This window comes from Asterias rubens, chromosome 3, assembly GCF_902459465.1.
Source record: "Asterias rubens chromosome 3, eAstRub1.3, whole genome shotgun sequence".
In the NCBI taxonomy this organism is placed as follows: Eukaryota; Metazoa; Echinodermata; class Asteroidea; order Forcipulatida; family Asteriidae; genus Asterias; species Asterias rubens.
The window spans coordinates 11799315-11826157 of NC_047064.1; the positions used below are offsets into that span (position 1 = coordinate 11799315).

The 26843-nt window shown below is 38.7% G+C and overlaps 1 protein-coding gene across 2 annotated transcripts in view; it reads left to right on the plus strand.

Annotated features, from left to right (window-relative positions):
• Positions 1-26843, plus strand: part of LOC117287883 (serine/threonine-protein kinase Nek8-like) — a 77917-nt gene that overhangs the window by 33236 nt on the left and 17838 nt on the right. For both annotated transcript variants that reach the window (XM_033768477.1, XM_033768478.1), the window contains 6 exons: positions 1096-1174; positions 2745-2899; positions 6226-6366; positions 10636-10758; positions 12511-12694; positions 16848-17066. In XM_033768477.1, coding sequence (XP_033624368.1) covers positions 1096-1174; positions 2745-2899; positions 6226-6366; positions 10636-10758; positions 12511-12694; positions 16848-17066 — 901 coding nt within the window. The remainder of the gene's footprint in view (positions 1-1095; positions 1175-2744; positions 2900-6225; positions 6367-10635; positions 10759-12510; positions 12695-16847; positions 17067-26843) is intronic.

The following is a 26843-nucleotide window of genomic DNA, read 5'->3' on the forward strand; positions in this document are numbered from 1 at the left end:
CAACGTCTGAAAGCGAACTCGATTATGAAGAAGTATCAAATGCAAGCCCTGAACTGTTGTATTGTTAATCATCTCCATTTGATGAGGATGACTCTGAAGTGGAATCTGAGGAAATTTGGGGGTTGGAACCCTATCAGTTTGAGCCAGAATTGGGACTACGACGAACCTGCGGGCCTGAAGACACACGATAATAAATGCCGAAGACAATACTGGCTGGACAATACAGAATGGTATACAATTACCTCACCTTTTTCTTAGATTCTTACGAATAAACTTGTAAAACAGACACCGTGAAATTTTGCAAACATGGTTTCATGAAGTGTATTTATCATGGCAATTAGGAAAACGACCTTTTTGCCAGTAATTACTACTCTTTATTCATACGACCCAATGATTTAAATCACACTTGCTGTTTGATATTTCCAGTATTCTACTACAAAAAAGGTTTCTTTTGAGAGTATGGTTAGACTACGTAAATTACTGAGGTTTGAGCGAGCTCACGCGCCATGGATTTTGCGCTCTGACTCTAGCTGACAGCTACCCCTTCTAATCAAATAATTAAAGGGGGAAAATAAAGGGATTTACAGCTTCTTCAGAAGATTTTTATTGAAAATATTAGCAGCAGAACATTACAATGAGGGCAATGTAAAACCACACTTTTCGTGCACAAACACATGACATCGTTTGAACACTCTCGTAGAATATCGTGTTTGGTGTAACTGTGTTTACCGATTCTGGCATTGTTCAGCCACTGGTAAGGTCTCCCCTTACAAACTCCGGAATATTCTTCTGTGATTCCGATTTGATAAAGGCACACAAACTGATAAGAAACAAGCTGTCAATCCCAACAGTCGCTGACCTGGACTAGTCCATGTCCTCCACAGGGGAGGAAGCTGAACACTGAACAATACAGCTGTAAAATTGTAGTGAAAAGGGGTATTTTCACTACACAGCTCCCCTCCTCCGGAAGACGTGTTTATGCTTAACATCTAGTTTTTGTATAGTCGCCAATAGCTTTAAGTGGTGCCAAAAAAAAAAAATGTGTCATTAATTTTAGATTTTTTTATTTATTTGAACGTATTTTGATATTTTCAGGTCAGTGTTATACAGATTCAATATTGGAAACTTTGATGTTATTCCTGTGGACCTTCCTGCCAAAATAAAAATAAGACAGGTAAGCAAATCAGACTTGTAACATGATTTCAGGCTTGAACAAATGTGCATCTTACTGGAAAATATATTGGCAATAATCTTCAAAAGAGATTATGTTTGAAAATATTTAAAAATCTATGTTACCTTGATATTGACATCATCTGTGGATTATTTTAACCGTCTTGCACATAAGAATGCTGTTTAGGTGCAGGTGAGGCAGTTTTTGTTTCCGACTTGATGGGACATAATTTATATAATTAAAGTAAAGACCAACTTCCAACCCATGGCGCTGCAATATCCGACTATCTACTTGCACTGGGTTACCTCGCCCCCTCGAGGACAAGGTTGCGCTGGTCTGATCACACGGGCTCCGCCATGTTGTTTTCACGTCAAGTGGTGCCCGCACCCTGCTGAATTGATGCGTCCTGGGTAAATTTTGGGGTACCCGTGGGTTGGGGGAATGTGTTGTTTGTGGCGTCACAGACGCTTAAATCGCATGGACGCCACCAATGTTTTCAGGGCGCCACCATTGTTTTCACGTCAAGTGGCGCCCGCACACTGCTGAAATGATGCGTCCCAGGGTCAATTTCGGGGTACCTGTGGGTACCTGGGGGGTTGTGTTGTTTGTGACAACACAGTCAAAGCACGAGCGTGTAGTAACTTCGGGTTGGTTACCCTAGGGTTGTCAGGCCTGGAGGTCTGTGTTGTTTATACCCGTCAGGCGTACTTTGTGATTTCACAGTCATAGTGCGAGCGTCCAGTAACCTCGCGCGTACAGTGGAAGCAAAGAACAATGCACGGGATAAAAACCAAAGCACGACGTAGCTGCTGGGGGTTATAAGAGCACAAATGACGGCAAAAATGACGGGTACAAATTAAAAGGGGGAATTAATACGGAAAAGGGAAAAAAAAAAGGGGGGACCAATGATGACATGGGTAGCTGAACAAAATAAACTGAACAGGGAAAAATACACGAAACAGAGAAAGAACCACTAGCGGAAAACCCGCGCGGAATGGGACAACTTGTGTTTATGGGCCGGCAAAGAGTGCATGCAAAGAACAAACACGCACGGGATCACGGGGACGGAGGCGCCAGATCAGGGAGGGGCACACAGTGGTACGCCTGTGGAATGAGGGAACGGGGGAAACGGCCGGCCAAACAAATGACGGAGAGAACGATCAGGGCTGTGAAACAGTGAAAAGGAACTATGAAGATATGGGATATGGGAAACCGACCTGGGGAAAATCAAACCGTAAGAACGGGGATACAGCCACTATAAGTGGGACCCGCGCAAAACTGGAAAACATTAGAACAGGTTATAGGCCTAAACGAGACTGGAAAACATGAGTTTATGACCTTTTGGTAGACCTACATGTACTGTATGTTAGACCCGCTGAAAATACACCTGGTAAAAATTTCAGCTTAATTTTTGTTTCAGCTTGGTTTTTTTTAAATATCAAAGGTTTACAAAATTTAAATCCCTCTGAAGATTGGACGCTTCAGTTGACTTTGTATTTGTAAAATAATTGATATTTTCTAGAAATTGTTAACAGAGCTATGGATTGCAATTTTCTATCGTTTGTACATGTAGGTTGCTGTAAGCCGAACGCACATCATTGTAGTTACATTTGAAAGTGATGTTTATTCTTGGGGCGAAGGATTAAAAGGTCAACTTGGACATGGAGATCTCAAAATGCGTAGTTGCCCAGAAGTTATACAATCACTAAGAGGGAAGTCAATTCTAAGGTGAGATTATTGTCAGCTGAACTTCAATGTCACACACAAAAATAAAACACTTTGATTTTTTATTCTAAAGCCTACTCCAATACTTTGATAAAATCAATCAAAATTTTACTTATCTCAACACTTCATGTATATTCAATTCCAAATAATTCTACTCTACATAACTTATGAATTCAATCCCAAATTTTATTTTGTTTCCAACGCTATTCATTCATTTTACAATGTTAAATTCAACAACAATCCACTGAACTGTAAGCAATTAGAAAATATGCAATTCGAAATTCAAATAAAATTAAAAACAACTAATCAGTCTCAAACCCTTGTGTACAACACCTTCCCTTCATCTCAATAACATTAAGTCAGCTCTTAGCCAACTACATGTATGCAGCCCATTATAATGTATTATATAACACCCAAGCAGATCCTTGCCATTTGATTGGAGGATTGTCCGTCACGTGATAGCAAATAAAAGTACCAATACACGCTGAGTCACTCACCGTGCTTTTTCGTTCCATCCGAAAAGTACCATTGCACGCTGCCAGCGTGCAATGGTACTTTTCGGATGGAACGAAAAAGCTGAGTAAAAACATCACTGCGTGCGCGTCTTTGGTAACGCAGCAGTGTTACTGCAAGGCATATTAGTAAAGTTACTAGCATTCGGCTTCTACAATTAAAAATTGTAGGCCTACGCTTTGTTTGTTTTGAAAGTTGTATCTTTCAATCAAAATGACAAAGATCTACTTGGATGTTATATAAAACAAATAATGAATGTTTTTCATTCGTGCAATGGTGCGAAAATGTTCATTCGTTGAAAGCTGGAATGTTCCATTCCATCTTTCAACTCATGAACATATTCGCACCATTGCACTCATAATCATTCATTATGTGTATACTACTCTTGTAGCTAGACATACAAACCAGTGTTCACTTGCTCCAAGTGGCTTTGGAGCTATCGAAGTTGCATTCTCAATGCAAACTCATTAAACACAAAAGTCCAGCTCTGCCGACTTCACTGTCTGGCCCTGATGTATCGTCAACTGGATTTGCTTTAACTTCGGCAACATCGGCTGTTCCTTTGACATCTTGGGGAATACTGATTAATATCTAAACATTAGAGTTTGTAATAATGAACACAACATAATAATATGATTGACTATGGCCCTTCTTGAGAAACTTTGAACTAAATTACCGTATTTTGAATACAGCGCATCTCTGTCACAACTTTCTCAATTGTCTATAGCAAATCAAATAATATTTCTTGGAACTATAGCAAGAGAACACCATTCAAAATTAATATTGATTAATAAACATAGTTTGGGGTGGGAATTCTTGACTCAAAATGCACTGAATAGCAGTATAATCAATAAATATGTTGTTTGGCTGTAATTTCTCTGATTATTGTAGCCTCTCATACCTAAAATCTATCAAAAATAAAAACTTTGTCAAGCGCCCATTTTTTTTTTAAGGGGAAAAACATCAGTTTCGAATGTAATTTTTTACGGATTTTAAGTAACAAAAAAATTGATTTAGTTTCTGAAAACTAGTGTTCTGAAGAAAGTATTTCCGTTGCAAATCATCTGAAAGACGTTTTGGTTTTTCATCTGATGCTGTCCGATGGATTGTCGAACGCTAGTAAATGCCTCTCGTTATTTTCTTGACAGATTTATTCTGCACAAGTATAAGAACGTGCAGAAAAACATGTGCTTATCGTGTGTTCCGTGAAAACACTGAGGGTGCCTGACTACAAGCGGTCTTGTGTCAAAGGTTAACTTACAGGCCGATCGGTGAATTCGTGAACACCGCGCAGAAAACATTGACAGCCAAGGAAAAATTACATCACTGGGGATTTGAAACACTGATTACTCTGATAGTTGACCAGGTATCGCAGCAATCATTGTTACGAAATAATTATTATTTAAACGTGTTTTTATTGACTTTTTTTCGAACTTAGTGAATGTTTAAAAAACAAAAAATTCACATGTTTCTTTTTGTTGATATTTTTACAAAGAAAAATGACGAAAGGAAAATTACAAGTTTTATTATTTTTTTTATATATATAAATGTCGGACTTTGATTGTCTTTTGCTGTTAAATTATTTGTCAACATCCCCCACCACCTGCACATTCAAAAGATAAATAAATGCCCCTGCAAATATGAACATTTGATCATTTAAATACCTCAATTATCTAAGAGGTTGTTGAGGTCTGTCAAAAATGCTTACGTTAGGGACTCAAAATCGTCTAATTTGATTTATTTGAAAGGCATGGGCCGTCAAAATTGTGCATGATATCTTGCTAGGTACCTCTTAGTTTATTACAATTTATAGATAAACAAAATAGCTTTCATTTATGGAAATATCAGGGTCCAAATTTCAGACTTACAAATGGTCCATATACATGTAGTAAAGAAGATGCCATAACCTAAAACATCCATACCTGAATTACCTGTGATCAAGAACAAGGGATTACTAAACCTGTACACTCCAGTAAGCCTTACCAATGTCAATCTCAAAGGAGCTATTAAGAATAACCTGAAACTTAAAGGCACATTACTTTACAGAAAACTATGTAGGCAAAAGTCAGTAATTTTATGACATTTATAATTTAAAGGCAGTGGACACTATTGGTAATTACTCAAAATAATTATTAGCATAAAACCTTACTTGGGGACGAGTAATGGGGAGAGGTTGATGGTATAAAACATTGTGAGAAACGGCTCCCTCTGAAGTGCCATAGTTTTCGAGAAAGAAGTAATTTTCCACGAATTTGATTTCGAGACCTCAGGTTTAGAACTTGAGGTCTCGAAATCAACCATCTAAACGCACACAACTTCATGTGACAAGGGTGTTTTTTTCTTTCATTATTATCTCGCAAGTTCGATGACCAATTGAGCTCAAATTTTCACAGGTTTGTTATTTTATGCATATGATGAGATACACCAACTGTGAAGGCTAGTCTTTGACAATTACCAATAATGTCCACTGCCTTTAACTGTCGTTAATGCTTGCAGTAACTCTATAGTTTGATAACAGTGTTTTCCCTGCTTAAAAGCCTCCCTTCATAGTTCTGATTATCTTTAAAATGGTTGACTGCAACATTCACTTAGTGTAGACAAGATGAATGAAAGGTTCCCTTTATAGTACTGAATTTACGTTGTTTATATACGTGCCTCTTGAAATGGTTAAGTACTATGCAGGATCATGCCGCAGCAGCCTACACAAGTGGGGCTCCACAAGTAATTTCTTTTTACCTTTGGAGGTCAGATAAGACGCGTTTTATCTGCAGGAAATTTCGGTATCTGTTTGTCAAGTGTATTTTGCTGTTTTTCAGGACATGTTGTGGCGATGGCTTCAGTGTGTTTGGAAGTGACAATGGCATTGTCATGACATGTGGAGATGGTAGTAATGGCTGTCTTGGCCATGGGGACTGGAGTAGTGCTTCAAGACCTCGTTTGATTGAAGCTTTGCTCAGGTAAAACAAAGTTCAAACAAAAGTTGTCCAAATTATTAAAGCCAACTAAAGTACAAATGATTTGTAAAATGCACGTTTCTAAGTTATGCAGGATGTTATGGTTCATCTTTACGATGAAAAAAGAATTTCACTCATTTGATTGAGAAGATGCTGCTTTCAGTTCATTGTCATTTAAATAGTATTCATACTTAACTGCTTCAAAGCAGTATTTTTTTTTCCAGACCGACCTGCTAGATCGTAGGTTTTTTATTTTGTTTGTATAAAAACAAGTATTTTCTTAAGTGTTTACTACCATCCATATGAATAAAAGGAAGTACAATGGGTCGTATGAATAAAAAGTAGTAAATACTGACAAGTACTAGCAAAAAGTAAAAGCATAAATTTCCAAGTAGAAGCATTCAGTCAAAGCATCTTCTAGTTTCCGTATGAATAAACTTGCTATTTTACTTCAAAGTATTCACTTAATGCTTTGGAGTAAATACTTCTGATATCAGGCTGTCTGCCATGGCTGAATGGCACATAAAGTTTCCTTTGTATTACAACTCCAATTCACGTCTACGTATGCACACACACACACACACCCCTCGCCCAAGCAGCATTTCATTTAACAGAAACATAGAAATCTTCAAGTTGGCCATGGGATTTTTATTCTGACAACATTTTGATGAAGACGACTCATCTGGACCCCAAGAATCAAAAGGTTTTTTTTAAGCTTCTGAAATTTCATATCAAAGTTAAAGTGGAGCAGAATAGTGCTATACAGAGAAGATGAGAGCTAAATATGAGAATAGCTATTTAATTTAAACTTAAAAGTTTTAATAATAATTCTGAACAACATTCTATTGATGAAATGCATTTAATTATTTAAACAAATACTTCCTCTGATTTTATTAACAATAAGACTTAATATTAGAGGCATTCATTTTTGAGAAGAAAACAAATGCTTTATATCTTTAAAAAAAGCTTGCTTTACTGATAAAAACGGTTTTATACAAACGATTTTATTTTATCCTCAGTATAAATCCTCAGTATAAATATAAACAATTTGTATATTGTTTCTGTTGTGAAACACTGGCATGGGTCTTTTTAGTAATACTAGTTTTTATTTATACGACCCATTAGGTTGTATGAACAAAACATAGTATATTCTTTGACTTGAAAATTCCAAGTGTTCACTACCATCTATATGAATAAAAGGAAGTAAAAGCTTTTACTGGAAAGTATTTACTAAAATGCTAAAAGTGTCTACTTTTAATGAAAAGTAAATTCTTTTCTGTTTAGCACTTACTTACATCCATATGAATAAAAAGGAGAAAATACTACACAATGCTAGTAAGTACTGGTCATTTTTCAAGGTACCTCTAGAGCTACCTTGGACACGGTAGAAAATAATACAAAATGCAAGTAAGTACTGGTCATTTTTCAAGGTACCTCTAGAGCTACCTTGGACACGGTAGAAAATACTACACAATGCTAGTAAGTACTGGTCATTTTTCAAGGTACCTCTAGAGCTACCTTGGACACGGTAGAAAATACTACACAATGCTAGTAAGTACTGGTCATTTTTCAAGGTACCTCTAGAGCTACCTTGGACACGGTAGAAAATACTACACAATGCTAGTAAGTACTGGTCATTTTTCAAGGTACCTCTAGAGCTACCTTGGACACGGTAGAAAATACTACACAATGCTAGTAAGTACTGGTCATTTTTCAAGGTACCTCTAGAGCTACCTTGGACACGGTAGAAAATACTACACAATGCTAGTAAGTACTGGTCATTTTTCAAGGTACCTCTAGAGCTACCTTGGACACGGTAGAAAATACTACACAATGCTAGTAAGTACTGGTCATTTTTCAAGGTACCTCTAGAGCTACCTTGGACACGGTAGAAAATACTACACAATGCTAGTAAGTACTGGTCATTTTTCAAGGTACCTCTAGAGCTACCTTGGACACGGTAGAAAATACTACACAATGCTAGTAAGTACTGGTCATTTTTCAAGGTACCTCTAGAGCTACCTTGGACACGGTAGAAATTAATACAAAATGCAAGTAAGTACATGATTACTGGTCATTTTTCCCAGAGGCTACCTTGGACACAGACATGTCGGAAGAAATGACAGTGTTTATAAATGTTCCTAACAAGATAGATTTTTAAGTCCTAAGGAAAGACATCACTGAAATACCAGATAGACTCATGCAGAGTGTTTTGGGTTTGTTTAAATAAAGCAAGCTTTTTTAAAGATATACCAATTCTGTTTTCCTTCTCAGAAATGTATGCCTCGACCATTATACGAGGCATATTGTTCATACAATTAGAGGAAGTAATTCTTGAAACATTGAAATGCAGTTCAATAGAATGTGGGGCATATTATTATTTAAACGCTTAAGTTTAAGTTAAGCAGCTATGCTCATATTCAGCTCTCGTGTTCTCTTTATAGCACTCTCCTGCTCCACTTTAATTGTTGGTAATTATTGTGCTTTGGTCACTATGACGTTCCAGCAGCTTAACAAAACAGTTTTGCTTTGATTCTTTGGATCCAGATGAGTCAATTTCATCAAACTGTAAAAAGAATAAAAGTTTATGGCTTACTTGTAGATTTCTGTTAAATCAAACGTGAATAGGAGTTGTAATACAAAGGAAACCTTTTGTTAAGAGTCCGAAGCATAAAGTAAATACTTTACAGTAAAAGAATATGTTTATTCATACGGAATTAAGAAGATGTTATTACTACTTTTTATTCATTCAGAACTTTTTGGAGCTTCTTGAGTTATTGTTTTCCTTGGGAAAAAAATACCGTTGTCACATTGTAACCCTGACTTGACTAACGAAATATAACCACGGTGCTTATATAGTAAGGTGTTGGATTTAAAGGGACACACCGGCTCACCATTTACGCAATTTAGGGGTGTAGAATCATAAATAATGTTTGTATAGATGGTTGCTGTAAAACAAAATCATCAAAATGTCACGTAATTAGCAAAAAATTATTTAAAAAAAACCAAATCGGTAAAAGGCCAGCGTATACATGTTTATGTTTAGCTAGCAAAAAATGATTTTAAAAAACCCAAAGCGGTAAAAGGCCAGCGTATACATCTTGGTGACAAAGACTGGTGCTTTGTTTATAGCAACGTTTTACTATGACGCAGCATAAGGATCCAGTCTATCCATGTACATGTACATGTATTATAAACAACCAGCATAAATATACGGAGCAGGCAAATCCTTCGACGATGGAGGTAGACCTTCGTGCTTCGACGTACATCCAAAGATCGTCATGAAGAAAACAAAGAAATCAAACCCAGAATATGATGGGACAGTGACAAGTCAATAAACGTTCCTGGCCCCAATAAACTAGGCCTACTACCGCATAGCCATGATGCAGTTTGGAATGCGATCATGGCGTTACGTGCCAGGACCCAATTTCATAAAGCCTGTATAGTGGCACAAAAATTTGCTTATCACAAAATAGTATTGCATAGCAGAAACTAATTACCAGCCAAAATTAAATTAAATTTGAAAACTTGTGGCTGGTGCCTAACTAAATTTTTAAATAGTAAAGAAATTTTGTAAGCAGTATTTTCTGCTAAACAGATGAAACTGAACAATGGGCCCTGTTATTCACAGTGAAAGATTTTTTTATCTCGGGGGGGGGGGGGGGGGTGAAGGGAATCTTGAGGGATTCAAAAGCGTCCTTGTGCAGAGCATTACATTGGAACGTTGCGATTATAAGAAATAACGGAATTGACACCAGGTGTACCGACCGACAAACCCACGATGACAAACATGCACTTTGATGTCTGGCTCCCAACCCCTCCTAAGCTCACGGCGAGACCCGCAAGCTGGGAGTTCATAGCGCCCAGGACTTTCCCGTGTCCTGTGAAAAAAATATCACAGGCATGTTACTCGAGTGGGATTCGAACCCACGACCCTTGCAATTCTAGAGCAGTGTCTTACCAACTAGACTACCGAGGTTGCCCGGCAGCTAGAGGCAGTTCGAATCCTATGTTTTGGCAGCGGGTACCGCAACGATATAATAGACTGAGTATACAGTGCTAACACACATCGATGTATGGGTAAAAACCAAAATTAATATTCTTTATCCCCGATGCAAATTTAACATCTAATATAGCCATAAATTTGCAACGGAATCTTGTGACACTCCGACTAATCACCAATTGAGCCAATTGTAATGATGGACAATGGTGGCAGTTTGTCCATTCTTTGTAATAATAACTAAATTTTTGTCCTTTAATGGTATGGTTAAGTGTTGATGTGACAGCTATTTCATGTGGACCTTACCATGTGGTTGCTGTTGGAGCTGATGGTGAAGTGTTCTCTTGGGGCTCTGGTAAATATGGGCAGCTGGGACTTGGTGATGAAGAAGACCAGTAAGTATGGTGAATTTCTAGGAAATATTAATACTTCTTTCAAACCTCTCACCACTCATAGTTAAAACAGTTTTCTCCATGCTTACCCATTGTGAACTACTTAAATATTGCTTTGCTTTTCTGTTTTAGAGTATCTTTGTTACAATGAAACTACAACAAGTAAAGACAACAAATGTTCTCATAAAATGCACAATTTATTTTCTCTTTCAGGAAAATGTAACCTTTGTTCACTGTGAATCATCCAAACCATGGCCGTTAACTATACATTGGACTATGGCATACTAGAATCTCAAACTATATAACTCTCCCATTCCAAATACTATGTTGGCAGCCTATCGATCTCTCAACATCCTTGTTTGTCTACCAAAAATACAAAGGTCTAAAATTGGGAAGTACTAAATATTAACTCTGGAAAAAAAGAGATTTTGAGCATGAATAATTTCAGTATGCCTTTTTTGCACAGTGTTTGGAACAATTGAAGCATAACATAGTGAGTGCTTGCGCTGTGAACTCTACACGATGGAACTCCTTGTTTACACATCTGCAGATTCTTCTTATCAATTAGGACGAGAAACTTGTCCTAACTTGGTCCCAAATTAGGACAAGTTTCTCGTTCTAAGTGATAAGAAGAATCAGCAGATCCATCCTAGAAACGATTTCACAACAGATAAGAAGGGTTTGATGTGTTCTAATTACCTTGAAAACAGCCAAAACCATTCCTAACTTAAGACCAGTATGAGGGCGTCTTAGCGATTGAATTTATGTTTTTTCCCTTTTGGCGCTGCCACTGTTGACTTGCTTGAAATGAAGAGAGACGGGCGCTATGAAGAAAAAGACTAGTCCATCACACTGGCATACATTGCCGACCAACATAAGTTGTCAAATAAAATGTTTTTCGTAATTTATAGTTAATTATATTTGTCAATTGTATGTGTGCTGTTACTCTGAAATCCAAGTTTTTTATTATCACAATTATACTTAAAATGTAAGCTGATGGGAGAAAATCATCACATTGATGGCTTGTTTTTCGCACTCAATTTGCATTTTCCCCCTCCTTTTACTTAACATTCCTGTTCAAAACAGCTTACCTCTTCTTTATTCAAACGCATATTGATTGTTCCTCATAAAGGTCTAAAATTGACCGTAAACTGTTGACATTTTGTGGCCAAAGCGAAACAAAATTGGCTGACCATCTGATTTTTATTAAGGAGCAAATACTTGATCACGTAATGTGCAACTCATACTACTGTTTTACTAACTAGGTGATACAGGCATCAAATAGCCATGTACTAGCATTTTCATCATTGTCCAATAATTCTTTTGTTGTTTTTATATAACTTGCTTTTTCCAGGTACTCCCCCCCTCTTTCTCTCTCTATTCATGTATTTCCACTTGACTTTTATACCAGTGCATGTGTGTTGCATTGTCATTTAGCAAATAAAAGACTCTGCTAGGGCCGAAACAACAGGCCTTTCACCGTTGTTTGTTCCTGTACTTATTGTCTTATAAAAAAAAAACAGTTGGGGCCTATGTTATAAGTTCAAAGGCAAATGCACAAGTTATCAGTTTGTCAATTCCTTACACACAAAAGACATTAAGTCTGTATCCTGATAAATATGCCCCAAAACGTCTGACAAAGACTGCTGTTCAAAATCTTTCTTGAGTTTGTAATCACAATAATCTACATTACATAATCCTTTCTTTAAATTCATATTTTAGTTTAAAGTAATATCTTTTTTTTTTTTTCCAAAGCTGTGAACCAAAGGAAGTGAGTGTTGGACAAGTTTTTGTGCGTGATGTTAAATGTGGAGTGGACGGTACAATGTTTCTGACAGATGTGGGCTGTTTACTAGCATGTGGCAATAATGAAAACAACAAGCTTGGACTTAACAATCGGCAAGGATTCCTCATGGCTATGAAAAACATTTTTACTAAGGTAATTGGCTATTATGGTAGTGCAGCAGGGCGAAAAACTTTAATTTAACAGTAATTCTTTTTTTTCTTTTTTCTTCTTAATTTTCTGACATTTTTATCTCAAAAAGTGAACAGAAAAATGTATATTACCAATCAGCAAAGTGAACATAAGAGTGACGTCATGATGATGTCATTAGATGTGGAGCAGTATTGTCCAGAAGCACCTCCTTGGTACTTTTTTAGGTGTTCGTGCAATAATATGAGCACGAACACATCTCGTTTTTGTTCCGTTTTAATTTTCTGTTCTCCTTGTTCCACTGAATTTTTCTCTGGAATATAATGCGAGACTGTAATTGAATTGCACCTTGAAACTCATCGGCATTTGAACATCAATGTGAAGACAGCACAGCTGTCATGAAATAATGATGACGTTGTCAGGTGTCAAAATACATGGTTTTTAAAATTGATGATGATGCCACATGTTTTGAATTACATTAAGTCAACATTCATAAATACCTCAGACAGTTTCGCTATTCCTATTGGTGGAGAGCACATGGGGGTGTTTAAACTGTTGATAATGACCAGCTGGACTCTGTTTATAACCAGTTAGTCTTAGTGCAAGACATTTCTTGTTACGGGCGATGCGGGCGCCTTCGGCTCGGGCCTTTATCACACGGCAATGACCCTGCCTGTTTTAAACGGCCGTTAAAGAACTTGTCGATACCCTCTAATTCCCCAGTAAAAAAATCGCAGAAAAATTATAACTCATGAACCACATGATGGATGTTTACAATCAACACGTCTTTGGACAGGTCAGCAAACACTTCCTTGATAGCACCCTATTTGACCTTGACTTTTGGTTCAAATAAAAAGTTGTTTGAAATTTCACTTCTAGTTAAAACTTGCCAGTGAAGCCCACATTTTGAATGACCCACATTAAACTGAGCACACTCCCAAGTCACCATGAATGGTTGTTCTACTCCAATGATTAAAGCCTTAAAACAATAGATGCCATCTATAGGGGTGCTAAATAACGTCAGGGCCCAATTTTAAGGCTCTGCTTACCGCAAAATTCTGCACTTTCGCTCACCATTCTCTCCTTACGTGCAAGCGCCAAATTTCTGGGCTAGCTGTGTAATCGAGAATGCCTAGTTACATTGAGTATGCAAGCACGAAGCCGAAATTCCTTGCTAATCTGTGAAATGGGCTTGATTTAAGCACAGAATTTCCCGCTTCCATAAGCGCCAATTCTTTAGCACAGCCATGAAATTGGGCCAAGTTGTAAGTTGTCATGCCTAAAGGGTTTCTGGCCACCGGTAAAGCATCGGGCCATACTACTAAATCCATGCCTGTGAGGCCTCCCAAATTTAGTTTAGTCATTGGTAAGACCGGAACAAGACCCGGACACAGCAACGGGATCACCTCGGTTGATTCGGATGAATCATCCTACATGTACCAATCCACACCGACCAGCGATTGCGCATAGTGATGAAAGATATGGTACGAGTGTTGCACCGTCTAATGAAGAACCGCGCCGGTTGAACCGAAGGAATTTTTTCCGGTTCTTCCAATTGATCGACTGTGTCGTCATATGAACACACTTTCGGAGAATACGCCCATTTAGAGTACCTCTAAACAGTTTATTGGTGACGCCCATGCCTGCTGCAGTGCGTAATAATAAATTCACGGCAGATTTGGGCAGTTGAGAAACTTTGTCATCAAAGTCACCTTTGCCATAAAAAAACAATATGTGTTGGAGGAGTCATTACTGAAAATTGATACTGCTTCATGAGCAGGAATTTTAGTAGCTCGTTTCTGCAACTCCTTTCCAAGTATTTGGTGTGTTCTTGTGAAGCAGATTTTCCTGTATCACCAGAGGCAACCAAGAAAGTTTTTCGTTGCCTTCACCACGGGCTACGGCTGTGCATAGACCAGTTTATGCGGGTGTCCGTAAAGACACTCAATGCACGAAAGACAATTGTTTTGGGTACGATCTTTGTTCCCTCTGGAATCTCTCCCCGGCTGAGTGCTGATTTATTTGGAGGAAAATTCCAGGAAGCCATGCAAGCCGAGGCAAAGCGAATTAAAGCCATGGACAAGATTAACCTCAATCAAGTCAAGGGGGCAACTCTCGTCTGGCTAGAGGTAGCAGTGGAGCGACTAAGGGCAAGCCGATCCTCCTGTAAACTGTTGAAGCTTTGCCTAAAATCCATGTGGCTCTTCTTTCTAGCCCACTACAACTGTTGGACAAAGTCAGGCTTTTGGGTCGCAAAGCCCAGGTAGAGCCGGCTTCATTCCTTGCTCCAAAGCTTTACGTGGAGGTTACCGTGGTGGTGCTTTGCGCCGGTGACACCCCCCTTCCCACGACCCCCTGCAAAGGGCCTGTGGGGGGTCGACTCATTCATTTCACAAAGATTTGGGCTCTTTGTGCAACGACAGTTGGGTAATAAAAAAAAGGTAGCTTCCGGCTACAAATTGAAGTTTTCAAGTACTCCCCCCGTCTGTATACCTACCAAGAACAACTCCGATTCCAGTCGATCGAACAAAGCGTCATGCTCTGGAGTTGGAATTTCGCCCGTTTGCAAAAACAAGCCATATGCAGAGTACAAACAGAGAATGCGAATCGAGGGTTTTTCTCTACCTTTTTTTCTAGCCCCAAAGAAAAAAATACAGGAGAATGGCGACCGATTTTAAACCTTCTGCCATTAAACAAATAATATGTCCGACCAAAATAGTTTCGGATGGTGCAGATACAGGAGAATGGCGACCGATTTTAGATTTTTCACCATTAAACAAGTATGTCCGACCGAAACAGTTTCGGATGGTGCAGATTGCGGATGCGATACAGTTGAATCTACTTGCATACTACCGACCATGTGTTCATCATTTCCAGCAGCCAGTGCCAATCCTGAACATGATTTGCCCCGACCTGGACTGGTTGTCGCAGGGAACAAACATCCTGGCGGGACTGATTTTCCCAGGACCATGAATGACCTTCTGCCACTCTGGTGACCGATGCCTCAGACACAGGTTGGTGGGCAAACATTGGAATGGAGTCTGTAGCTGGGTCTTGGTCCCAGGCGGACAGCCAATACTACATCAATGTCCTAGAACTGCTCGCAGTATTTTGAGCACTGAAACATTTTGTCAGATTAGTGACAGGAGAAGTGGTCCTCATAAAATCGGACAACTCAACTGTTGTCTCTTAATACTTAGCCGGAGATTTGAATATCAAGGCGGACGCTCTGTCTCGGGGGGAAGGTCCTTCCGACCGAAAGAACTCTGCACCTGGCAGTGGTTCAGTCAATCTTCCAAGTATGGGATTGTCCTAACAGCGGTCTGTTTGCATCAGTACTGATACATCAGTTACCTGTGTATTGTACACGCAACCAGGATCGGGAGGGATGGGTGCAGACGCTTTTTACATCAGTTGCAAAAATATGTTGGCATAGGCGTTTCCCTCGACCTTGCTTTTACCAAGGGAACTGACAAAGATCCAGGCGGAGGACTGCAGAGTCATCCTCATTGCACCAACCTTGGTTTCAGAAAACAGTTTGCGTTCTGTGCAATCCGCTGATAATTGTACCGGTGCGATCAGAACTACTGCGTCCACCACGGTTCTTGATCCCGCACCTAGCGGTAAAGCCCCTCCACCTCAATATAAAGTCCCTCCACCTCGCTATATAGTGTCTTTTTTAAATAGTTTTTGGAGTGCTTTTTATTGACTTGGATCGAAATCTAAGGTAAATTTTGGGTCGCATTCTGATGACTGTTTCTTTAGGTGTTACATACTTTTCTAATTACTTGAACCCTGTAGCTTGTAAAAATCCAATGTCTGGTTCAGGATTAATGATTTATTGAATCAATGACTTTCACTTTCCAGTTTGAACCAGAAGTAAAGGTCAAATGAGGTAATGCTCTGTGACATTTTTTAAAAGTCTTTGGATCTCTTTCTGAAGACGTTTAAATAATATTAAAAATCTGGACCGTTCTGGATGTTCAAGCTCATATCGCACAAACACCTAAATATGAAGATAAAAAATAAAAACATACATGTAATTGCCTGAAAATGCAATGAAATAAAAAAGACTACTAGTTTGGAGAAATACCCAGAATAGTTAAGAATGTGAATTAAAACTATGTACAAATTGTTTTCCATGTTATTTTCACCACAGACAGAAGTGGAAGGTAGGAGAGTGCCAACTAAAATCAAATTGCTAAGTTCCTCCAGGGTTGTGGGCATGATTTTGGGCCGTCATCATAGTGCAGTGCTTGTGGAACCTGGGGTGCTTTACACATTTGGTAGAAACACTGATGGACAACTTGGTGTTGGTAACACAAAGCCCAGAGAAGCACCTATGCAGGTTAAAGACATGTCTGACAAAGTGATAATGGTAAGTCCACTGGTATACAATAGCTCTCATTTATCCGAGACAAAATTAACTTTTAGGTGTTTTTACAGTTTTAGCTGTTCCCACCTACTGTCGAAACAGGTATTGTTTCCATCAAGATTTTTATTATAAGCTGTTCCGACCTACTGTCAAAACAGTTTTTGTTTCTTCAACATTTTAATTTTTTTAACTGTTCCGACCTACAGTTGGAACAGGTATTGTTTTCTGAAAGATTTGTATTATTTTCCATTGTTTCGACCTACCATGGGTGGCATGGTTGGCGTGTGCGTAATACGCTTGCCTCTCGCCAAGGTGACCCCGGTTTGATTCCCGGCGGGGGCCATATGTGAGTTGAGTTGTGCGTTGGTTCTCTGCTGTGCCACAAGGGTTTTCCAGAACATCCGGTTTTCCTCCCTCGGGAAAAATCAAACACTTTCGATCTTGGCTGTGCTCCATGGTCATAATGGGTTAATGTGGCTGCCAGCCAAAGGCGCCCTTGCATGCCTGCTTCTCGAACACGTTGTAGCCGCGTCCTTTGCAATTCAGCTCTTAGCTGCGAGTAAGAATGATTAGCCCCCCAAATTACTATTATTATTATTATTATTATTATTATTATTATTATTATTATTAGGTATTGTTTTCGTCAAGATTTGTATTATTATTTTTCTTTGTTTCCCATTTTTACACCTTTTTCTTTAAGCCTGGTATTCTAAAGCACAAAGATAAAAGAGTTAAATCATACATAAAATTGAAGCTTAGAACATAAGCTTTACTCTACATGTAAATGTAAAAAAAATGTTCAAATTCTTAAATATTCTTTTACAGAAAATACATCTTCTCCGATACCTACATAAGCATTCTATGCACATGTGCAAGCAATCCGCTGACACAAAAACAAAGGTTATGACGTCACCCACACATACTGCAATTTTTTAATTTTTTTTATTATAAATAAAACATTTTGTTCCAAATCAGGTTTCTACTGTCCCTTTAGTCTAAGATTGATTGTGTTCTTCCAACTCTTCGAAGAGAAGCCTGTTTTCCCAGACAAGCTCACCTAGGATCTTAATTCAAACTTAGAAAATTAGATCAGCAACTGTGTCTTGGGGCTCAGGTCTAAAATTTGTCCACATTATTTTTGGATTGCCTAGCCCGTGCATCTGATGACCCACCTCTGGTTGACCCAAATCTTCTTCCAATGTTATTCTCAATCTATTTCGGGTTCTGTTCGCAGATCACTGATACTTGATCATTATGTTCTGGCTCCTTTAGTCTCCAGAGAGCGCTTGGTAGATCTTTTCTCCCGGGTTCGACCTGTTTTATAATTTTCCTGAGGAAGTCATGTTCAAGAAGGTTAACCGACCTTGACAGAGGAAAGATTTGACTAATGACGCCCTTCCCCGAGTAAGCGTTCCTTTTTTTTACTCTAACAACACTTTCAGTTTCTCTACTTTTTTTACAGTCTTTATGTGACCCTTTAGAGGATATTTCCTCATTTCCAAGGTCTGTTGTTCACCTTATACTTGATGTTATACAGTGCTAAAATACCCATTGGTGCATGGATAAAAAACCAAAATTAATACACCTCATACTTGTTTTTCTGCTATTTTCCTTTCTTATGGTGTTTTTATGAAGTCTTTACGTCATTCTTTCACAGAAATATATGTGGTAGGTCCGTTTAGATAGACTTTATAAAAAGTTATTCAATATCAATGAATTTGGACGGCTGGCTCATAGTGAGCCTTTCACGAACAGCCGCTCTTCAAGCCTTGTCAAGGACCTGTCCACTCCCCAAATTGGGCTTCATCATCATCCAGGACAAGTTTTCCCTAGCTGCTTCTCAGAATCCGATGCTCCTCTGTGCCTACCTCAACATGACTAGGACAGAGCCTCTCCTTCACTGAAGCGTCGTAGAGTTCTGAAGGAAGGTATTCAACTCTTACTCTCATCAGCATCGCTATTAACTTGAGCTTGGCTTCGTCTCCAGGGGTTCATGGCACGCCTTGCTGTCCTTTGGCCATGGTGCAGACTGCACATACGAACCCTCTGCTTTACCACTACTGCCCGAGAACCAGTGGACTCCTATGTATATAAAATCCCTCATCAAACCTTCCCTGCGGAATAGTTTTATCCCATCCTTTCCTTCAGTGACCTTGGTCATAGTTGCTTCTAAGTAGCTGGTTATTGACCTTTTTCAGTACAGTATCGTCACATCTATCTACTGGAACTCTTGGCCGTTCAAAAGGCCCTCCAGTCAACTACAAGCTAGGTGAAGATTCACTTAGTCCGTTGAAGACTGTATGACTATCGCCTTCAACACTTCTTCTGATGGTGTGCCAAGTCAGGTTTTGATAACAATTCTGCATCGGTAACTGTCATGGGGGACGTTCTAATTCGTCTCCTTAATTCTGGCCTCCAGATTAACACTTTTCAAGACTACAGATCAACCATCCAAGCAGTACATCACAGGTTTGGTGATGACTCTACTCTGTTCAATAATACTGCTATACATGTACCTCAACTGACAAAAGGCATGTTCTTAGAGAGACCACCTATAAGAAACTCACTCCTTCTTGGGACCTTGGCACTGTCCTTTGCAGGTTGACGAAGCCTCCCTCTGAACCGGCTGGGTCTTCTTCTCTACTCGAACTCTTGGTCAAGACTGTCTGTCTTCCTTTGGCAGCTGCCACACAGCTCACCGCAGAAGTGAAATCCATGCTCTTTCAACAGAACCTGGCCTCTTTGTTCGGAATATGAAAGTTTTCGTCTTGCCCCACATACATGTATTAACTTTCTCACAAAGTTTTTCCCCTCCAGATATATTTGTCCCAAGCTTGACTTCATTCTTACAAGTCCAAGAAGATAAACTTGTATGCCCTGTTATACATGTAGCATACTTGAATTTATTTTACACACATACCAAGGAGCTACATGGGAACACTTTACAACAGTTCGACCGTTCAACCCAACCTCAACTGGTACTCTTTCTCGGTGGATTGTAAAAATTAAACCACCAGCTACAACCTCTCCACCCCCTCAACCAGTTACTGCTTCGGTCAAAACTCACAAAACTAGGAGCATGAAATGGGGGCATCTGCCTGGTCCTGCAGTTCAACCATATTTACCAGGCGAACCGTTAACAGGAGCACTTAAAAGTCCCCCAGATTCACACTCAGCCATACCACAGGTGTGCCTACCGTATTTTCCTGCGGATAACACGCGTCTTATCTGACTTTTTAGACCCCAAAAACATTGATGCATCTTATCTTTCGGGGCGCCTTGTCTGCTGATGATTGATTTTTTTTAATGATCACTGAGTGAAATAAAAAATTACCTTCATGTCCAGTTCAAATCAACGGTCTTTGTGTGAAGAATCCTTACTCAATAATGCGGTCAAACAAGGCTATTCAGAGACTGAGACCGTATTTTCGTTCGAACAATGCCGCAATTCCCCAGACAGTCCAATTATTCCAACAATGCTGCAACTTGTTTATTCCCCATGACCGTGCTTTCATTCCATCAATGCCGCAAAGCGTCTAGCTTTTGGTCCAACAGACGTCGGCGGTGTACAAACGTTTTTCTGTGTGGCCGGGTATTCGTTCCGAAAATGATTGACAGTCAATAACTTCATACAAACGTCATTCACCCAACCGCTATTGTGTGGTAAACTTTGAGGGTTTTTATTGTAGAGAACATGATCTCTGAAGTGTGCTTTAGGCTGAACGTATTTTAAAAGGATGGGGTAATAATTTTGATTTTGTATTTGCCTCTTTTTAGACCTTTGTGATTGCTTTGGGAACTTAACTGTAATCTTTGGTAGGACAAGAGTTTTATACTATTGTTACAATAAACGTTCAAATCGTATTAATATTTATTGCCTCTTTTTAGACGTTTGCTTTAAGTAATATGGGAAGGTAGCATTATCTTACTAGGATATGATTTGTATTTGTTTGTAAGGCCAAATAAAATAATACAACACTAGCGAAAAAAATTAGGGACGAAAACACATTTTATTTTATTGAATTATTTTATTGCTTCAAAACTTCGCGTAGGAACGATTGTTAAAATCATGTTTGCCCTTGCATGAAACTTGGCGTAAAATCACAATGTCCAAGTTCAGACCTGAAAAACTCTCAAAATGACACAGAAAATAAGCCCCAAAACGCAACCGTTCCGAGGTCTGTAAATTTAATCACGCAACACAAAAGCAGATATCACGCCTGTAGTCGTTGTTACTGTCTGTGTGATAATAAATACAAGAAACATTGAACGCTAAAGGGCGTTTGGAACAATGTAATAACGTGAGGTTAAACGCCCTCTATTGGTAAAAATTACACGAACCAGCAATAAATGCATTGAGACAAGACTTGACGTGTCTGGGCATGCTTGGGATCCACACAGTCACGTGGGAATTTTAGCGCATTTCGATGGCGTAGCGCAACCCGTCAGTGACAATCGCTCAATACGGTGCCCACATGTCCCCAACATCTGTTTTGCAATCTCGAGACTGAGCAGCGCAATCCACAGTGTACATGTGCATATTAATGTGCGTGCAGCGACATCCCGGCCGGCGGATACATTATTACACACACACACTACGTCCGTCTGTCGTTGCAATGTATCTGTATTTAGGATCCTCGTTGTGGGACGTCGGATGTCCAGGGAGGCATTGTGTTCATGTTGCAAATAAAATTAACTTCAGACAGTGCGTGGACCATGGTTTCTGCCCGCTGATTGGGCAGGACTTTATGTTATTAACAATATACAGCGTTGGCTGATTGGATAAAGGTCGGTATACGTAGGTTCTCAAAGGCAGCAAATTACGTCTTTGTGTCAATGTACCGACACCGGGTGGCGCCAGGTGTTCTTTTGTGTGCGGTTAAACATGCGCCTTGTGCGGCGGTGCGCCTTGTCTGCTGACATTTGAAGAGAAAAAATGGTCATCCTGCGCCTTGTCTGCCGAGCGTCTTATCCGCAGGAAGATACAGTAGTACCTAGTCTTCCACGGATTTCACCCCCTTGACTAGTTGCTACATCAGCCAAAGCTCACCAAACGAGGAGCATGACTACCTCAATGGCTCTTTTTTCAGGTGTTCCCTTCTACAGATACTGTGCAGGCAGGTAACGGGGGTAACGTATTTTCTGTAATAGAATCTCCCTAAATCTGTACGGATTTCCTATTCTATCTAAGAAAAAACGAGTCTTCAATACCATTCCACCCAGATCAGTATCCTAAAAAATAAGCCAGAAAATGAAATAAGAATGACGATTCGTAAGGGCTACTGGGAGGTGCAGTGTGTGTGGGTGACGTCATAGCCTTTGTGTTTTGTGTCAGCAGATTGCTTGCACATGCGCATAGAAATGTGTATACAATGTAGGTATCACAGGAGAGTGTTTTCTTTATGATACATGTATAATAGGAAATCCCTACAGATCTTGGGAGATTTGTTGATGCTAATTGATAGGGTAACCTGTGGCAAGTGAGCTATTTACAAAGGAAACCAGAGCACAGAGGAGAGTGCAAGTGTTCATTTTCAAAATCTATGTTGGGAAAGGGTCAAGGTCGCATGACTAATTCGTTGATGATTAGCTAACAATTCTGAGGAACTTTTCATCAAGAGAGTTAAGGTACTAGTACTTGGAAATCAGCAGGTTCAGGGGTTTGGGTGAGCAAACATTTGATGTAAGATCTTATTTTGACAACTTTTTTTTTTGAAGAATGAGCCCCTTTGTTTAACAATGAGTTGAAAGTTTGGAACACAGTTTTTGTGTCGGCAGATGAAAGCTGAGCCTTGAAGTACTTGGACTTTTCATGGCATATGAGCTCAGTCAATAATTTAATCTGATACATGTACATGTACATACAGCATCTTTATTATATTGACCATTTGTAATTCTGAAATTCGGACCCTGATATTTTCATATGTGAAAACTGCTTTGTTTATTTATACATTGTAATAAACTAAGAGGTACCATGATACACAATTTTGATGGCCCATGCCTTCCAACTAAATCAAGGTAGAAGATTTTGAGTGCCTAACGTCAGCATTTTTGACGGACTTCAACGACCTCTTAGATAATTGATCAAATGTTCATATTTGCAGGGGTATTTTGAATGCATACATGTAGGTGGTGGGGGATGATACTTTAACACCAAAGACAATCATAATTTGACAATTAAAAAAATAAAAATAAAAAATGTCAACAATTAGAAACCTGTGAAATAACCAATTTTAAACATTTAATTAATTAAAAACAAATGCAATGACAACATTTTTAAATAATTATTTTGTAACAATGATTGCTGGAATACCTGGTCAACTATCAGAGTAATCGGTGTTTCAAATCTCCAGCAATGTAATTTTTCCTTGGCCGTCAATGTTTTCCCAAACTTCTGTTCAAGGCTGTACACAGCCTTTGATTCAGGCTATTAATAATAATAATAATAATAATAAAGCATTTACAATGCGCCATCTATCTAGTGTACAAAACCCTATTCCGTCAAGCATTAACACACCGGCCAATAGAGGGCGGTGGGGGGCAAGGTTCATTGGATTTTTTTGTAATGTGCAGCGTCAACCGATCGTTGAACGCAAATATTTCATTACAAAAGAAGTTTTATAAAACTGATCCTCAAAGGGTCTAGGTACTTTTTGTAGGACACAAAACACAGTGCCCTTAGATTTACATTAAACTTACAGAGTTTGAAGATTATTGCTATTATTATTATTGGTTTATTAAAAAGCAAACATGGTGGTCAAAAGGTCAAATTGCAGATGCATGTATTTAAAGAATAAAAATACTGTTATTATTACTATAATTAGCTGTTTCGTAGCGTAGTGAAACAACTCTTGTTTAAGTTAAAGCCTTTTTGTTGTTGTTTTTTTGTATCCTTCAAGAAAGCGTTTTTTTGCATAGTTCCTAAAGAGCATTTTCAATGAAACTTTCAGTGATGAAAGGTATTGGTGGACTTAGTGTCCTAAAGCAATGACGTCACGATGACGTCATCATCTGTCACGTGACGTCATCGTGACGTCATTAATTTAAATGATTGAAAAATCTATATCAAATCAGCCACAAGAGACCATAGGTTTTTGTTTGCACGATTGGGTTGGACAACATTAGGTCTTCACTTTATTTTGTGTGCATGACCTCGCATGACCTCACATGACCTCTACTTCCGGACGAAACCCGACGTGCCCTCTAATTCAAAAGTGGCAAAAGTTATGAAGTTGCTTTCAACAATGTTAGTGTCGGGGAAGGGTGGGTAGTTAAAAAAAAATATCAATGACGCCACAATACACAAGAGCGCCCTCTAGCGGGAATGTAAAAACTCTTCAAAATAGACTTTTAGAAGATGTGTGTGGTGAAGTGTTGTGTAATCACTTCAAACTTTACACACACGTTTACTGCCCGTGGTCGGTATACAGAGCAAGACAACATTGGGATTAATTTGTTTTTAAATTGTATAACGACCCCTTATAATTTTAAGCTTTTTGTTTCGTTAAAAAAAGTTTAAACCTCTAATTTTACATGTTCCGGACATTAGCAGAAACAAAGACAACAACATAAATACCACTGCAACAAAATCTCACGGCTAAAGCAAAAGATTTAGTTTTCATTTCAAAGTTAATATGGGATACAGGCTTAAACTTTGAGGGTAACAAAGCAAAAGGAACAATTATTTCAAATGAGAAAAATACAATGTAAGTATAATGTAAAGTCAGGAAACACCTATAAAGGACAACTATGCTGTGCTAGTAAAGGAGCTTTAATTTCAAGTTAACTCATAAAGCCATAACTTATTTTTAATTTGAATACAAATAAGTTGAAATTCGTTGCACATAAATGAAAAAGAAAACTCAAACTAGCAGCAAAATCATGTTCGCTTCGGTGGGCCTTAATTTGAATGCATCAAATGCAAATAGGTAGTAGAAATTCAACTTAAGAATGGTCAAACTGTAGTCTTGAATACCTATAAATAAAATAGAATGACCTAAGCGAATCTGAACGAGAAAAATGCAATCATGTGTGTATGAAAACGAAATTGAATGCATTAAGAGCTAAAAAGAAACCCTAGTTTGAGAGGATTAGGGGAAAATGCCTGAATTTGAATGCATGTTAATGAAATTGAATGATTTTTTGCTGAAATTGGCCGGGAAAACCTATATTAAACAGACACATGCACAGTGTTTCACAACAGAAACAATACACACAAACTCACACTGCTTTTAAACAAACTTGTTTATCACTATGCTAAGGATAAAATAAAAGCGTTTGTATAAAACCGTTTTGTTTCAGTAAAGCAAGCTCAGAAATTAATGTCTTGATCACTGAGGTTTATTTGTTCATATAATTTTTGTAACAATTAAATGCATTTCAATAGAATGTTCACGGTGGTAAATCAATCTTTATTGAGCAAATCAATATTTACAATACATCAATAGGCAGAGGATAAATAAAGTACACTTAAGCCCAGGTCATTTATCATTACCAACAAAGTTGGTCATGGTACAGTGCAGGGCAGACAAAACAAAAATAAACAAGTGAAAAGCAAATTAATGAGTTACACAAATAAGTTAACTTCTAAGAACAAAAACTACAACTGCAGGTGAGGTTGGTCAGTAGACCCCCAAGATGGTTCGTGGCGAGTATTCCATATGGTGTAGCTACAGAGGATGGCAATTTTACTAAGTTCCTTTTTTAGAGACTTGGGAGCTTTGGTTTTCGTGAATGAGCAAATGTCCAAAATCCTAGAAGTGGTTTCAGGAGTTACCAGACCACGTGACCAATTTCAATGCAGGTGAGGTTGCAATTGTACCCATTTTGTGAGATGTCAGCTACCAGGTTGGCGTACTTTTGGTGTTTTCGGTCATGAGCCTTGGATATGTTTTGTTCAAATGGCAATGTCAGTTCAAGTAGATGGACATGTTTTGTTTGGGTATTGATTATGACAATGTCGGTACGGAGTTTGGAAACGATGATGTTGGCCGGAAGGGTGCCACCGGTGGTGGTAAAGCCAGACATATTGGAGAAGATTTGGGTGTTCTTTGAATTTGGGCCAATGGCGTTTTTAAGATATTTCAGAAGATGGTCAAGAATCGAGTTGTGGCACCAGGTAAATCTGCCTTGGTTGAGGGATATTGAACAATGATTGAGAATATGGTGAAGAGTTTCTCGGTTACTGCACAATTTACAGTTAGTTTGCAATCTTTTGCCCCATGTCTTAAGATTTGTAAAGGTTGGCAGGAAGTCAATTGAAGCATGGACGGCAAAACTAAAGCAACCCTTGGAAGATCATAAATTATGGATTTCCAAGTTAAAGGGAAGCTACACGTTTGGTATTTACTCAAAACAAATATTAACTTAAAAACTTACTTGGTAACGAACATTGGAGAGCTGTTGATAGTATAAAACATTGTGAGAAGCGGCTCCTTCTGAAGTAGCATAGATTTTGAAATAGAGGTAATTTCTCACTAAAAACAAAAACTTCTAGCTAGAAGTCTTTTATTCCTATCTGAAAGCACACAAATTTGACCAACAAGGGTGTTTTTTCTTTCATCATTTTCTCCCAACTCTGATGACTAATTGAGCTCAAATTTTCACAGGGTTGTTATTTTAGGCATATGTTGAGATACACCAAGTGAGAACACTGGTCTTTGACAATTACCATTAGTGTACCTTCCCTTTAAGTCAGCATTTTCCGCTTCAATAAGCTTCAAAAGATTGCCCTGTTGGACGAGCGGTTTGATGTAATTTCGCCAAAACACAACACGGTCG